Source organism: Globicephala melas, chromosome 20 (assembly GCF_963455315.2).
Source record: "Globicephala melas chromosome 20, mGloMel1.2, whole genome shotgun sequence".
NCBI classification, from domain to species: domain Eukaryota; kingdom Metazoa; phylum Chordata; class Mammalia; order Artiodactyla; family Delphinidae; genus Globicephala; species Globicephala melas.
In genome coordinates, this window is record NC_083333.1 from 28,146,444 (window position 1) to 28,160,429 (window position 13,986).

General features: G+C 64.4%; 1 protein-coding gene across 1 annotated transcript in view; it reads left to right on the forward strand.

Annotated features, from left to right (window-relative positions):
* MYO15B (myosin XVB) overlaps positions 1 to 13,986 on the forward strand; it is a 32,430-nt gene that overhangs the window by 16,453 nt on the left and 1,991 nt on the right. Inside the window, 37 exon segments of the mRNA XM_060291220.1 lie at positions 19 to 112; positions 778 to 834; positions 1,125 to 1,182; positions 1,394 to 1,524; positions 2,781 to 2,876; positions 2,980 to 3,215; positions 3,300 to 3,478; positions 3,693 to 3,765; positions 4,230 to 4,391; positions 4,630 to 4,730; positions 4,827 to 4,897; positions 5,017 to 5,101; positions 5,298 to 5,396; positions 5,545 to 5,666; positions 5,765 to 5,977; positions 6,184 to 6,262; positions 6,433 to 6,537; positions 6,615 to 6,870; positions 6,965 to 7,055; positions 7,170 to 7,389; positions 7,855 to 7,967; positions 8,192 to 8,251; positions 8,815 to 8,890; positions 9,024 to 9,142; positions 9,336 to 9,454; positions 9,525 to 9,666; positions 9,872 to 9,983; positions 10,073 to 10,227; positions 10,615 to 10,760; positions 10,929 to 10,992; positions 11,083 to 11,155; positions 11,555 to 11,631; positions 12,961 to 13,034; positions 13,136 to 13,251; positions 13,344 to 13,438; positions 13,540 to 13,617; positions 13,753 to 13,849. Coding sequence (XP_060147203.1) covers positions 19 to 112; positions 778 to 834; positions 1,125 to 1,182; positions 1,394 to 1,524; positions 2,781 to 2,876; positions 2,980 to 3,215; positions 3,300 to 3,478; positions 3,693 to 3,765; positions 4,230 to 4,391; positions 4,630 to 4,730; positions 4,827 to 4,897; positions 5,017 to 5,101; positions 5,298 to 5,396; positions 5,545 to 5,666; positions 5,765 to 5,977; positions 6,184 to 6,262; positions 6,433 to 6,537; positions 6,615 to 6,870; positions 6,965 to 7,055; positions 7,170 to 7,389; positions 7,855 to 7,967; positions 8,192 to 8,251; positions 8,815 to 8,890; positions 9,024 to 9,142; positions 9,336 to 9,454; positions 9,525 to 9,666; positions 9,872 to 9,983; positions 10,073 to 10,227; positions 10,615 to 10,760; positions 10,929 to 10,992; positions 11,083 to 11,155; positions 11,555 to 11,631; positions 12,961 to 13,034; positions 13,136 to 13,251; positions 13,344 to 13,438; positions 13,540 to 13,617; positions 13,753 to 13,849 — 4,244 coding nt within the window.

Sequence of the window (13,986 nt, forward strand, 5' to 3'; positions counted from 1 at the left end):
GCCCTTCCCGGCCTCCAGGAAGTGGTACCTCCGGCGGCGGGCAGCTCTGGGGCAGCTGAACACCGTCCTGCTGGCGGGCCGGCGCCTGCTCTGGAGACAGCGGAGAGGGCAGGTGAAGCACATGGATGGGTCCTGCCCAGGGCAGCTCAGGGGAGAAGCCAGGCAGCCTTGCCGGCCACGTTGGCCAAATCCCGACAGTGTCCACCCTCCAAGTGCAGCCGCACGAGGACCGAGGCCTCGGAGACCATTGCTGGTGGAGCTCCTTCCGTCCCCCTCTGCCTGGCCAGGGTAGCCTGGGGCCTCCAGGAAGCTGTCACCTTCCTTCATGCCTGCCCACTGCCAGGGCCTGACTCTCCCCTGCTGGCTGGGGGTGCCTCCCATCCCCTCCAGGCCTCCCTTGGACTGTTCCCCTCTTGCCCTGTGACTCCAATCTGAGGGCCATAAAACAGCTCAAAGGTCAATGCCCACGTAATGCCCCACTCTCTGGCCCCTCCCTGGCTGGACTTTGTCCCTTGGGACCATTCCTTCCCTTCTTCCCTCCTCTTCCCGGTGCCCTGGCAGACGGGCAGAGACAGCCACAGCGCTAAGGCTAGTGAGGGCTCTGGAGGGCTGGGGGCAGACAGCTGGCCCCCTGGGTCTGCACCCCTTCCTCCACTGGTGTGGGGTCCTCCTGGGAGGAGGAGGGGCAGCTGCACTGCTGAGCGGGGGAGGGGCCTCTAGGGAGCTCCTGGTGGCGCCTCACGGGGGCATCGTCTCCTCCTGCATCTCCCCCAACAGCTTGGGCATCGGTGCAGCTGGCACGGCGTCGGGGCCTCCAAGAAGGGGCCAAGCATGGTAAGTGGCCTGGAAGCTGGGTTGTGAGCCCGCTGAACCTGGCCTGGCTTGAGGGGGAGCGTGGGGTTCCAGGGGTGCCGAGATGGTCCTGTTCCTCAGGCCCATCCATTGTCCCCCAAGAAGAGGCCTGGGGTGCTCTTGGTTTCCCTCTGGGGGCTTTATGTGTTTGAGTGTCCAGGACTAGAATCCTTGGGCTTTGGAGGGGAAGCTTACAGCCCTGGGGGTGAGGAGGGCCCCTGAGTTCCCATGCCCCTTCCCTTCGTTCCTGGTCAATTGCTCCTCCCTGCTAGGAGCTGGGGCACTTGGAGATCCCGGCGGAGCTGGCTGTCATGCTGAAGACAGCGGAAGGTGAGTCCTGATGGGCATTGCTCTTGCCATGACCCCCTCCTGGGCGGAGGCTCTGTCCCTGTGGTCCCTCCCTCTGATGCTCTGGGTCCCCCCAGCTCACTGCCCGGCTCCCTCTGCACTGGAGCTGGGGGCTGATGCTGAGAGGTGGAGGCGGCGCCAGAGCCAGGCGCCTTACCTGGGCGTTTCTGGGCTGCCGCCTACGTCATCCCAGGCCATCGGCACACCCTGGCCGAGAGCATCACCGAGGCCATGCCCCCGGAAGTTCCCGCACGGCCCAGCCTGACCCTCCCACCCGACATCGACCAATTCCCCTTCTCCAGCTTCATCTCCATCGGCTTTCAGGTGGGCCCCCAGGCCTTAGCTCTACACGGCTGACGCCCACATCTCCCCAGACGTTAGCCCCCGTCAGGCAGAAGCTGTGTCTGTCCTGTCTCCAGTCCCCTCCTCCCTCTCCTGTCGCGGGGCCGTGGATGCAACTGCGTTGCTCGGAAACCGGAAACGGTTGAACCTCAACGCGCTGCTGGTTACTTATCTGCAGTGCCACACCTTCGTTACACCTGTGGCACTGCCCTGCCATTGAAGCCATGTCGTTAAAGCATGTTGAATGACAAGGCAAAGTGTCCAGGCTACAGTGTTGGTGGCAAAAGCGGGATTCAAAACTGCACGTAGCGTACGATCCCAATTTTGTTAACAGGGAGGGTGGGGAGATGACGTGTGTACCGACACGTAGAAAGTAAGATTAGAAACAAAGAGGCGAAAATGTTAACTGTGGTTTTGTCTGGCAGTGGAATGTTAATGGTGGTTTTTATTCTTCATCCTTTTCCGTGTTTTCTGAGTTTTCCGCATGCACGAGCTTTAGTTTTCTAATCAGAAGGAGTGATTGAGAGTTGTTTTTTTTTTAATATTTATTTATTTATTTGGCTGCGCCGGGTCTTAGCTGCGGCACACGGGATCTTCGTTGCCTGTGCAGGATCGTTAGTTGCAGCATGCGGGACCCTTTTTAGTTGTGGCATGCAGGATCTAGTTCCCTGACCAGGGATCAAACCCTGGCCCCCTGCATTGGGAGCGTGGACTTTTAACCGCTGGACCACCAGGGAAGTCCCAAGATGTATTTTTCTTTTAATAAATTTATTTATTTATTTATTTTTGGCTGCATTGGGTCTTTGTTGCTGCACGCGGCTTTCTCTATTTGCGGTGAGCGGGGGCTACTCTTCGTTGCGGTGCGCGGGCTTCTCATTGCGGTGGCTTCTCTTGCTGCGGAGCACGGGCTCTAGGCGCGCGGGCTTCAGTAGTTGTGGCTCGCGGGCTCTAGAGAGCGCAGGCTCAGCAGTTGTGGTGCACAGACTTAGCTGCTCCGCGGCATGTGGGATCTTCCCTGACTAGGGCTCGAACCCGTGTCTCCTACACTGGCAGGCGGGTTCTTAACCGCTGCGCCACCAGGGAAGCCCCCCGAGATGTATTTTTAAGATGATTTTCCTCACTAGCCCCTCTCCCTCTCGCAGGGCACGTGCTCCCTTGGGGCTCCCCCGCGGCTGTGTCTGGCAGGTCAGCACACAACAGCCCCTGCTCAGGCACCGTGTCGCCCTCCTTCCTTGCAGGAGCCATCCCTGCCCAGACCTGGGCAGCTGCTGACCAAACCCCTGACCCGGCTGGACAGTGACAACCCTCAGCATGCCCTGGATATCAACAAGGTGGTGAGTGACACACTGGGGAGGGGCAGGGTGGGCCCGTGCAAGGGGTGCTGGCCGGGCACCGGGAGCCCCGCACGTCCTGCCTCCCCTCACTCTGTGTCTGCAGATGCTGCGGTTCCTGGGGGACGCATCCTTGGAGCCCTGGCAGGAGCAGACCATGGGCCAGTACCTGGTGCGGCAGGGGCAGCGCCGGCCGGGGCTGCGCAACGAGATCTTCAGTCAGCTCGCAGCCCAGCTCTGGCACCAGCCGGACGAGCAGCAGAGGCAGCGCGGCTGGGCCCTCCTGGCTGTTCTGCTCGGCGCCTTCCCCCCAGTGTCCACCCTGCAGAAGCCGCTGCTCAAGTAAGGGCCCCGGCAGGTGGGGGCCCCGTGGGTGTGCTCAGCGGGCCACCCCATACCCACGGCAGCCCTGTGCTGTGCCCGCAGATTTGTGTCCGACCAGGCCCCCGGGGGCATGGCAGCACTGTGCCAGCACAGGCTGCTGGGAGCCCTGCAGCAGACGCAGCGGGCCCCTGGGTCCGAGCGGGCCCACCCACCCACCCAGCTCGAGTGGACGGCCGGATGGAGGCAGGGCCGCATGGTGCTGGATGTCTTCACCTTCACCGGTGACGCCTGCCTACTCTCGGTCCTCCCCAGGCCCACGCTGCAGCCTGCCCGGCACTCTCGCCCTCCCTCGGCCCCCTTCCCTCCTCAGCCCTCCCCATGTGACCCTGACCTCCCTGCTCTCCTGCTTTCGGAACCGCCACGGGACAGTATTCCCTTCCTGTCCGGGTGGACCCTGCTGTCCCTCATTCTTGCCCCTACCCCTCGTCCCTGCAGAGGAGTGCTTCTCGGCCGAGGTGGAGTCCTGGACCACAGGGGAGCAACTCGCCGGGCGGATTCTGCAGAGCAGGTGTGCAGGACCTGGGATGGGCGAGCGCAGCCCACACTGGCCATTGTCCCGTCCGCCTCCTGGTTTTCCTCATGCTCCCAGCCCGCTCTCCCGCCGAGCACCTCCTGCGGCTGCTCCAAAGCCAAAACCTGCTCCCCGGGGGGCGGGATGGGGGCGAGGGGGCGGGGTGGGTGGGCAGGGTCCAGACAGTAGATTCAAGACAGAGAGCAAGTAGAGAGTATACCTGCTAGATCTGGTCCAGGTTCTCATCAAATTGAATGAATAAATGCATCAGAGCCACTGTAGAAGTAGAGGGCTGTGAGATGCAGATAAAGTAGAGGGCTGTGAGTTGCACTGGGTCCTCAGCCAGGTTCCTGTCCCCTTCCACAACCCCCTCCCCCCAGCCCACCCTCAGGTCCTTGTCCCTTCCGGATGGTCGTCCGCCTGGCTGACCACCCTCTGCTCCATGCCCTTGTCTCACCCAGAGGCCTGGATCCGCCCCCGCGTGGCTGGTCTGTGTCACTGCACTCTAAGGACTCCTGGCAGGACTTGGCTGGCTGCGACTTCGTGTTGGACCTGATCGGCCAGACCGAGGATCTGGGGGACCCGGCCGGTCCCCACAGCTACCCAATCGCCCCCCGTGGCTTGTAGGTGCCACCCACAGCACCCCTGGCCTGCTCCTGTCCCTATCCTGTCGTAGGTGACCCCCTCAGCCACCCTGTCATCCGCGGGGGTTCACAGGTGCTGCCACAGGCCCAGCCCGCCCGCCCCCAAGCCTCCGCCCACCGCAGGGGGATGACCCCTACAGCAGCTTCTACATCTTGCCTCAACCTGGGAACCCCCCGGCCAGGGCATCTCCTCAGCTGGGCCCACTATCTCCTGCAGAGCCGAGGACATCCCCCCGGCCCCTGGCATCCAGGCCCCCTCACTGCCCCCAGGTCCCCCTCCAGGCCCAGCCCCAGCTCTGCCCAGCAGGGGTCACACAGGTAAGGCTGGGAGTGGGCACACTGAGGTTGGCAGAGCGCTGGGAATGGGGGTGCCAGAGCCCCACGCCCCAGGCAGGTGACAGTAACCCTCCACAGGTGAGTCCCGGACCTCAGGGAGTCTGGATGGCTTCCTGGACCACCTCTTCTCCCCGTGCCTCAGCGTGAGTGTCCCGCACGCAGACCCCACCCCACTGCTGCCCCTACGCCCCTGGGGCCTCTGCTGCCCCTGCCATCCCTCCTAGGGCTCTAGCTCTGACCTTGGGACCTGTGATTTTTGTCCCTTCAGGATCTGGAGCAAGGCAGGGCTCTGAGTGGCCGCATGAAGGGAGGGGGCGCCATGGGGCCCATGCAGCAAGGCAGCTATCCCGTGGGTGAGTGCGGGGCTGAGCACCCAGGGCCTCCCTGCCCAGCAACACAGGCAAGCATGGCCTGGGATCCCCACGCAGCTGCAATCAGAGCTCTGGCTAGCACCCTGGTGGCCCGTACTCTTCTCTTTGCCTGGGGCTGAAGGGAGGCTGTCTGTGGGCCCAGGCAGGGACCGACCTGGGGGGGGCCTTGTTCCCTCAGTGTACTCAGGGATGATGCAGATGCCCGGATACCAGCCAGCCATGATGCCTGCACCCGTGCCCATGATGCCAGCAATGGGGGCGGTCCCCGCCATGCCAGGTAAGGCTGGACTATAGCCACTGTGTCCCTTCTCAGGTAGGGACTGGAGGAGGGAGGCTGTTGCCTGGGGCCTAGAGGGCACAGTGGGCAGAGGGCTGGGAGCTCAGCCATGGCGCTCGTCCACCCTGACTGCCTGCCATACTCGCAGCCGTTGTGGTGCCGCCACAGCCGCAGCCGCAGCCACAGCCACAGCCCCTGCTTCCCAGTGTGGACGCGAGGCAGCTGGCAGTCCAGCAGCAGAACTTCATCAACCAGCAGGCGCTGATCCTGGTGAGGGTGGGCAGGGCCCATGGATTGCCTAGTGGGTACAGACCTGTGGGGCGAGGCTAGGCCAGCTCTTACCTGGCACACCACCCTTCCCCCGTCAGGCCCAGCAGATGACCACCCAGGCCATGACCTTGTCCCTTGAGCAGCAGGCAAAGCAGCGCCAGAGCCAGCCCCTGGAGCATCATGCCCAGGCCCAGGCCCCTGGAGCTGCCTCCCTGACTCCACCCCCAGCCATCACCCCCAAGCCCAAGAAGACACCCACCCCCCAGAAGGAGCCAGAGCGTGACCTGGAACTGGTAGGTGCCTGCCTGAGGGTGAAGAGGCGAGGTCAGGCAGGTGGCAGGGCTGGGGTGGGGCAGCAGGCTCCAAGGCCCCAGAAGTGGGAGACATGGCATGGGGGGTGTGGGGAGATGCAGAAAAGATGCTGCGAGGCTCCAGCCCCACGGATCCGAGCGGGTTTGCTCTGTGAGTGGCAACTTGTCTGGCAGGGCAGCTCCTTCTCTTTCCCCTCCTGCCACAGGAGACCTCACAGGAGGCTGAAAACAGGCCCCGGCGGCCCAAGAGCTTCCAGCAGAAACGGGACTATTTCCAGAAGTTGGGTGAGGGCCCTTGGGGTGGCAATCCCACACAAAAACTCAGCCACCGCCCCAGCCTGGCCAGGGGACGGCAGGGTGCACTCTATTCCTCTAGGTCAGTGTGGCCTGTCCAGGAGCCCAGACGGGCGGGCCAGGTGGAGAGTAATAGCGAGGGCCATTTGGGGCGTTTACAGGGCAGCAGCAGATCAAGGCGGAGACGATGAGGCCTCCGGCCAAGGTGAAGATCCCCCAGGGGGAGGAGCAGGAGGAGGAGCCGGAAGAAGAGGAACCGAGAGCAGGTGGTGGGGAGCAGGGTGGGGGGGCAGGCTTTGTGGTTCTGCACAGGGTCTCACATCTTTCCTCTCTTTCTGGTCAGTGCCGTCACCTCCTCCTCCCCCAGTAGAGAAAAAGCCACTGGCACGAGATGGGGCCAAAGCTGCACAGGAGGCTGAGGCGGAGCCAGCCACAGAGGCGGGGCCTGGCGGTGGTCGCCGGCCGGCAGAGGGCAGAGCCGTGGTGCGTAGCTCGGACCCTAAGCCCCGGCGGGCAGAGCCCAGCAGGGAGATCCGCAACATCATCCGCATATACCAGAGCCGCCCAGGCCCCGTGCCCGTGCCCGTGCAGCCGCCCAGGTGCAACCCGGCGGTGGTGGGGAGGGGGAGGACGGCCAGGACTGCCCGCTGCCCAGAGTCACCGTGTGGACTCCCGACCTCTTCCTTCTCTCAGGAAGCCCCCCCAGATCTTCCTGAAGAAAAACAACCCTAAGGATGAGGCTCTGGCTAAGCTGGGGATCAGTGGTGCCTCCTCGCTGCCCTCGGTGAGGCCCCGTCCTGACCAGAGCACGCTGCTCCGCGCCAGAGCCCTCCTGAGGCTCCCCGGGGGAGACCTGGCCGCTAGTCACAGCCTGGGTGTATTCTCCGTGCCTCCCCAGACGCTGTCCCCCAGCCCAGGGAAGGGCCCCCCACCAGCTGTGGCCCCTCGACCCGAGGGCCAGCCACGGCGTGTGCCCTCCAACTCCATCAAGGAGAAGCAGGGGCCCCTTCAAGAGCTGTTTGGCCAAAACCCACCCACTGCCCGGAGTCCCCCGCCTCCGCCAGCACCTCCACTGCCTCCACCCTTGGACCCAGCGACCCCTCCAGCTGAGCCACACGGTGAGAAACCCCATATCCCCGGGTGGTGGGCTTTGTGGGGGGCGGGGGCAGGATTCCTAAGGGCCTCTCAGCGCTCACGGCCGAGGTCAGCTGCTCGCGCTTCCGGACTTTGGAGCCGTGGGTGAGGAGTCCCAGCTTCCGCGTTCCTGCGGGGGGCAGGGCGCGGGCACCCCTGGGGCCTGTCTGGCACGGAGGGACCGTCACGGGGCGTGGGCCTCGTCGGGAGTTTAGTGACCCCGCTGACGTGGTCGGGGCGGGCCCACGCACGTCAGGGACAGTGGGGAACGTGGGAAGCTGGAGATGGAGGCCGGCGATGGGACGGAGCGGGGGGAGGGAGGCAGTGGAGGTGGACTGAGCTGGGCCACGTGGGGCCCTAGTGGGCCGAGGGTCTTCTCTCTCCGTGCCTGCATCATTCCGGCTTGGGCAGCTCCTCGCCTGATGCCCTTCGGCCCCTCTATCCGCCAGGCTTTGTGGAGACCATGGGGGACCAGGGCATCTCCACCCAGCTGCTCGTGCCCTCGGGCAGCGTGTGCTTCTCCTACGCCAGCGCCCCCTGGAGGTTGTTCCTGCGCAAGGAGGTGGGCGCGAGGGCGGGCCGCAGCCTGGCCTCCCTGGGTGGGGGACGGGGCGCTGGCTGTAGGGGCGCCAGCCTGGGGCCCCAGCATCTCCTCTCCACACACAGACACTGGGGACTACTTCCCCAGCCCCACCTCCTCCGGCCCGGGAGGCAGAGGTGGGGCGGGAGGGGGGCTGGCGGGGGCACCGTCCGGGCGCATTCTCACTCGCCCCTGCCCTCGCCCAGGTGTTCTACCCCCGGGAGAACTTCAGCCACCCCTACTGCCTCAGGCTCCTCTGTGAGCAGGTGAGAGCCCAGCCCACCTGGGACCTGTACCGGCAGACCGCCCCCACCCCAGGCAGGAGAGCAGCCCCGCTTGCGGGGACGCTGGTGTGTTTCAAGCCCTGCCTTCGTTTATTTAATCCTCCCAACATCCCTCAGAATAAGGGCCATTTTTGACTTATGACGAGGATTAAAAATAAAGCGTATACAGCACCCAACACAGGCCTGGCACACAGCAGGTGCTCGCTCGTGCTTGTCCCTTTGCCACCTCTAGATGCTCCCAATGCTTGTGTCTGTTCTCCCCAGTTCTACAGTAGCTGCCCCCCTCCCCCTCCCCCAAGTCCCGTGTTCCTTCAGGGAAGCTTATCTCAGCTGACAGAGGAGCAGCAGCCCAACTAGTGCCGGCAGCTTGGGGGAGGCAGGTGGGAGCTCCGGGTGGACGTGACCCTGGGCTTGGAAGGCCAGGCATCCCTCCCTGCTCCACCCACGTGCCTATGGGGCTCTCTAGCTTTTCCTCCATGCGTGGCTGCTTCTGGGGTGGGCTGTGGCCTCAGGACCTGGTGGTGACCGCCTGGCTTTGCCCCCAGATCCTGAGGGACACCTTTGCGGAGTCCTGCATCCGGATCTCCCAGGACGAGAGGCACAGGATGAAAGACCTGCTGCGTAGGGTCCAGGGACCCTGGAGTCAGGGAGCCAGAGTGCTGGGGGTTGGGCCTGCCCAGAGGGAGGGAGTAGACTCCGGGGTCCCCGCTGTGAGGGAGCCTGAGGACGGCCTGGGGCCATTTCTGCCCAACAGGAGACCTGGAGGTGGGCCTGGACTCCCTGGACACAGCTGAGGACAGTGTCAAGAAGCGCATCGTGGTGGCCGCCAGGGACAACTGGGCCAATTACTTCTCCCGCATCTTCCCCGTCTCGGTCAGTGAGGCTGGGGATGGTAGCGCCCAGGGCTGGAGGCCAGCTTGGCCTTCCGCAGCAGGATTAGAGCTGGGGGTGGGCTGGGCCCCAGTGGAACCAACGAAGAATAGCACTGGCCTGAGCAGCCCCAGGGTGTCTTGGCCGGTGGCGGGGAGCCCGGAGCCTGTCCGTGAGCCAACCACCTTCCGGGCAGGGCGAGGGTGGCAGCGACGTGCAGCTGCTGGCCGTGTCCCACCGGGGGCTGAGACTGCTCAAGGTGACCCAAGGCCCCAGCTTCCACCCCGACCAGCTGAAGACTCTCCGCTCGTACAGGTGAGCCTGGGCTGGGGTGTGGCGTGGGCCGGCGAGACGGCCCCCAGCTCACGCCCCACCCTCTGCACAGCTTTGCTGAGGTACTGGGCGTGGAGTGCCTGGCTGGCTCCACCCTGGAGCTGTCCCTGAAGAGTGAACGGCTGCTGCTGCACACAGTCCGGGCGGGAGCCGTCAAGGCCATGGTTGAGCTGCTCCTGAGCGAGCTCAGGAAGGCAAGTGCGGGCTGGCAGGGCGCCGGGCGGGGGGCCTCCAGCACCGCTGCGTCGTACCCCGTGATGTCAGCCAAGCTCCTTCAAGCTGCCTGGGGTGGGGCTGGAACTTGGGGGCGCTTGGTGGAGAGTGACGCCAACGGGGGAGCAGGTGGGATGGGCAGGACGGAGTCATAAGCAGGCTGGCCGCTCACCCGCCCGCCTGCAGGACTCCGGCTACGTCATTGCCCTGCGAAGCTACCTCACTGACGACCACAGCCTCCTCAGCTTCCAACGGGGGGACCTCATCAAGCTGTTGCCGGTGGCCGCTCTGGAGCCAGGTATCCCCGGGGCAAGCAGGGCGGCTGGCACCCGGCGGGCGGGCAGAGGGCCCAGGAGGTGAGGCACCGTCCTTGGATGCTTCCCGCAGGCTGGCAGTTTGGCTCCACCGGGGGCCGATCCGGACTCTTTCCTGCTGACGTAGTGCAGCCGGCTGCTGCTCCGGACTTTTCCTTCTCGATGGAGCAGAGGAATGGCCGGCACAAGAGTCAGCTGCGGCACGGAGAGTGGGATAAGGCGTCGGAGGTGAGGAAGACGGGAGACGCCGAGGCAAGGCCTAACTAGGAGTCGAGGAAAGAAAGGGCTCGACTGCCCCAGAGCAGCGGAGGGCCACCCCACGCCTGGTGGGCAGCGCTTGGTCTGATGCCGCCTCTCTGCCCGCTCCCGATGTCTTGTCCTGTCTCCCCAGCAGGGCTGGGCGGTCTGCCTCTCGTGTGGCCCTCGTGGTAGCTAGTTCAGCGCCACCTGGAAGGTGCTCAATAAACAGCTCTTGACTGTCCCGGCTTCTGGTGGTGTGCTCACTGCAGCTACTCTGCCTGCTTCTCTTGGGCTGGGCTGGGGCGGGGGCTTGGGCAGGGCCGCTGGACAGGCCAGGGGACACTCAGGTGGCGCTAGGTCTCCTGTGCTCCTAAGTTCCCCACCCACCCCTGGAGCCAGGCACACAGTGACAACTTGGCCACCAGCCCGTCCCCGTCTGTGGCCTGCGTCACCCTGCCCACGGACTCCGACTACACCATGCAGGAATTTGCCCTGCGCTACTTCCGGAAGCCCCAGACTCTGTGAGTGCCCTGGGCCCGCCCCATGCCTGCCCATCCTCAGTGTCCCTGAAGTGGGACACTCCCTGCTCAGAGTCACCGGGCCAGGGCTCTTAGCACCCTCCCTACCCAGCCTGGGATGGGGGTGGGAGGGCTGAGCAAGCGGGGCTGTCCTCCCCTCCGCCCCCTCAGGCTGGGCCAGACAAGTGAAGATGCCAAGAGGAAGGCCATGGCCAGCCTGGTGCAGTACAGCAAGGTAAGGGGGACGGTGGGGAGGAGCCGGGACAGCAGACCTGGCCCCCCGCCCCCATGGCCCCAGACCCACAGGCAGCCTCTTTGGCCGCAGGCTCCCATCCAGGCATCACTCATCAGCATCAGTGACGAGGACGTGAACAGGCGGGCCGTGGGAAGCTTCCAGGGTAAGTAGCCACGGTGTCCTGGGTCGCCATGTCTGCAGTGCCCGGGACCCAGGCACCTGGTCGCCTTCTGTCCTTGAGTTCACCGACTCGGGGAAGCTCACCGGTGTCTCCTATACCACGTGGCCCTCACCCACTTCTACTCATGCCCAGGGGGTGTGGGTTGTGTGGAGTCTGGGCTGGAAGGCAGCGGTATGTCTGGCTTGCTGTGCGCTTGGTGTAGCCCTGGGTGGCCACAGGGTCTCTCTGAACTCTGTCTCCTCGTCGGTACAGCTGAGACTGCTGCTCCGCCTGGCTCACACGCATTCTGAGAGCAAGGCATGAGATGGCCCTGCACAGCGACAGCACGAGCCAGGGCCAGGCCCCCAGCCCAGCTCACCGTGCTCTTCATCCTGCCCGCAGCTCTGATGCAGTTTATGGGGGACCAGTCCAAGCCCCGGGGCAAGAACGACCTGGATCTCCTCTACGGGCTGCTGAAGGTAGGAAAGTGAGCCGGAAGCTGTGGGGAGTCAATGAGCCCTGAGGGCCCCTTCCTGTCCTCCTGCCTGGGCCTCCATGGGACCCCGTGTCCCCTGGTCACTATACATTCAAAGAATCCAAAATTAGTTATCGAGCACCTACGTGCTGGGGGCAGGGCAGTGCACCAAGCAGGCCAAGTCCCTGCAGAGCTTACAGCCTGGTTAGAGGAGACACTCAGTAAACCCTGAGGCAACGTGTCCAGTGCAAAGAGTGCTGTGCAGAGTGATAAAGCAGGGGAGGGGCTGCTTCAGTGCAGAAGGCTTGGTGACAAGGTGACCCTGGAGCAGACCTGAAGGCGGCCAGCGAGTGAGGCACGTATGCATGGGGGCAGGGCATGGGGGCACGCACACAGGCAGAGGCGGGGGTGAGCCTCGGCCCCAGCAAGTCCAGTGTGGCTGGAGCCCAGTGAGCAAGGGGGAGAGTGGAGGCGAGGACCAGGAGGGACAGAGGGTCCGGGTCACAGGAGGCCTTGTGGTCCACTGTCAGGACTTGGATTTTTCGAGATCTGGGAAAACACTGGAGGGTTTTGAGGAGAGACGTGGCTTACATCTCGTGGGGTCGCTCTGGCGGCTGTCTGCGATTCTGGGAGTTTAAGCGCAAGGAGAGGGTTCCTGCCACAATCCCAGGTGAGACGTGGCTGGCCCAGGCCCAGAGGCAGCAGCAGAGGGGAGAAGAAGGACCCCAAGCAGCAGGGTTTGCTGTGAAGTGCACGTGGGGTGTGAGAGCGAGGGGCCGAGGGGGACACGGGGGCCTAGGCCAGAGCAATGCTGGTCGCCACAGGAAGCCTGAGTGAGGATGGGGCCAGCCTGGTGGAGGAATCTGTTGGGGATGCATGAAGTCTGAAGTCCCAGTCTTCCAAGTGGAAGGTCTGGGCTTCATGGGAGAAGTCTGGGCTGGAGGCAGGCACTGGGAGTCATCAGCAGACAGAGGCCCAAGGGCACTGCAGCCCTTAGGAGTCAAGGAGATGAGAGGGTCAGCAGAGATGACTAAGACAGAGGGACCAGAGAAAGAGGACAGGGCCGAGCACGGCCTGGAAGCAGGTAAAGACGGCGACTTAGTTGAGTGGCCAGTTGTGCAGATGCTATTAAGCCGAGTGAAACCGAGGCCGAGAGATGACGGTGGCCTGTCACCTCTGTCACCCTGTCACCTCTGTCACCCTGACTTGGCCCCCAGCCCACGCCACTGGCAGGACTTCTCCGACTTCAGATCCCACGCCATCCCTCACTCCACTGCACTGCACTGCAGCTCTGCCCCCGACCCGCTGCCCCCTGCCCTTCCTCTCCCCACAGCTGTGCCAGGAGGAGAACCTCAGGGATGAGATTTACTGCCAGGCCATCAAGCAGATCACAGGACACCCCCGGCCGTGAGAGTGGGGGACGGGCGGGGGTCGGTGGCGGGCCTCTCAGGGGCAGCCCAAAGTGCTGCTGCCCGGCCGGCCCAAAGCCCAGGCTCTCTGCCCTGCAGGAGACTCTGCGCTCGAGGGTGGACTTTCCTCAGCCTCCTCACAGGCTACTTTCCCCCATCAACCTCGCTGATGCCCTACGTGACCAAGTTTCTGCAGCATTCAGCCCTGAGCCAAGGTGCCGGGGGGAGGGGCTTCCAGGCTGGGGTCTCGGCTGCTTGGAGAGGGGTTTGGGGATGCTCATGACCCCAGCCTGGCTCCTCTCTGCAGAGCTGGCCCGGCGCTGCCAGGGGCACCTCCAGCACACAGTCAAGTACGGGGGGCGCCGGCAGCTGCCCTCCCCAGGCGAAATGCAGGCTTTCCTGGTACGGGGGGTGCAGGCGGCTGGGTGTTCTGGGGCTCCCTCTGGGTGGGGGGGCCGGGGCCTCTGCCCACTGGGGGGCTGACCCCGTACCTACTTTGGCAGAAAGGACAAGTAGTCCACCTGCTCCTAATTCACCTGCCCGGGGGTGTGGAGTACAAGACCAACACCCACACTTTCACGGTGAGCACAGGGACACAGAGGAGGGGCTGGGGAGACCCAGGGAAGCCATGGGCATCAGTTCTGGGGACATCCCTCCCCTGCTGCAGCCTCCTTCCCTCCCCAGCACCCCCGTCACGGCCCTGTCCGCATGTCCAGGTGGCAGCAGAAGTACTGGAGGAGATGTGTGGGCAGATGGGCATCACGGACCCCCATGAAGTGCAGGAATTTGCCCTCTTCCTCATCAAAGGGGAAGGTAGGCCACCTGGCCTGGGGAGGAAGCGTGGCCCGGCTGGACTCAGGGACGTGGCCTTGCCTGCCAAGTCTGCTCTTCTGGCCACGGGGGAGGCAGCTCCCACACTGGGGCTGGCAGGGTTGTGGGCGGGGCTGGCC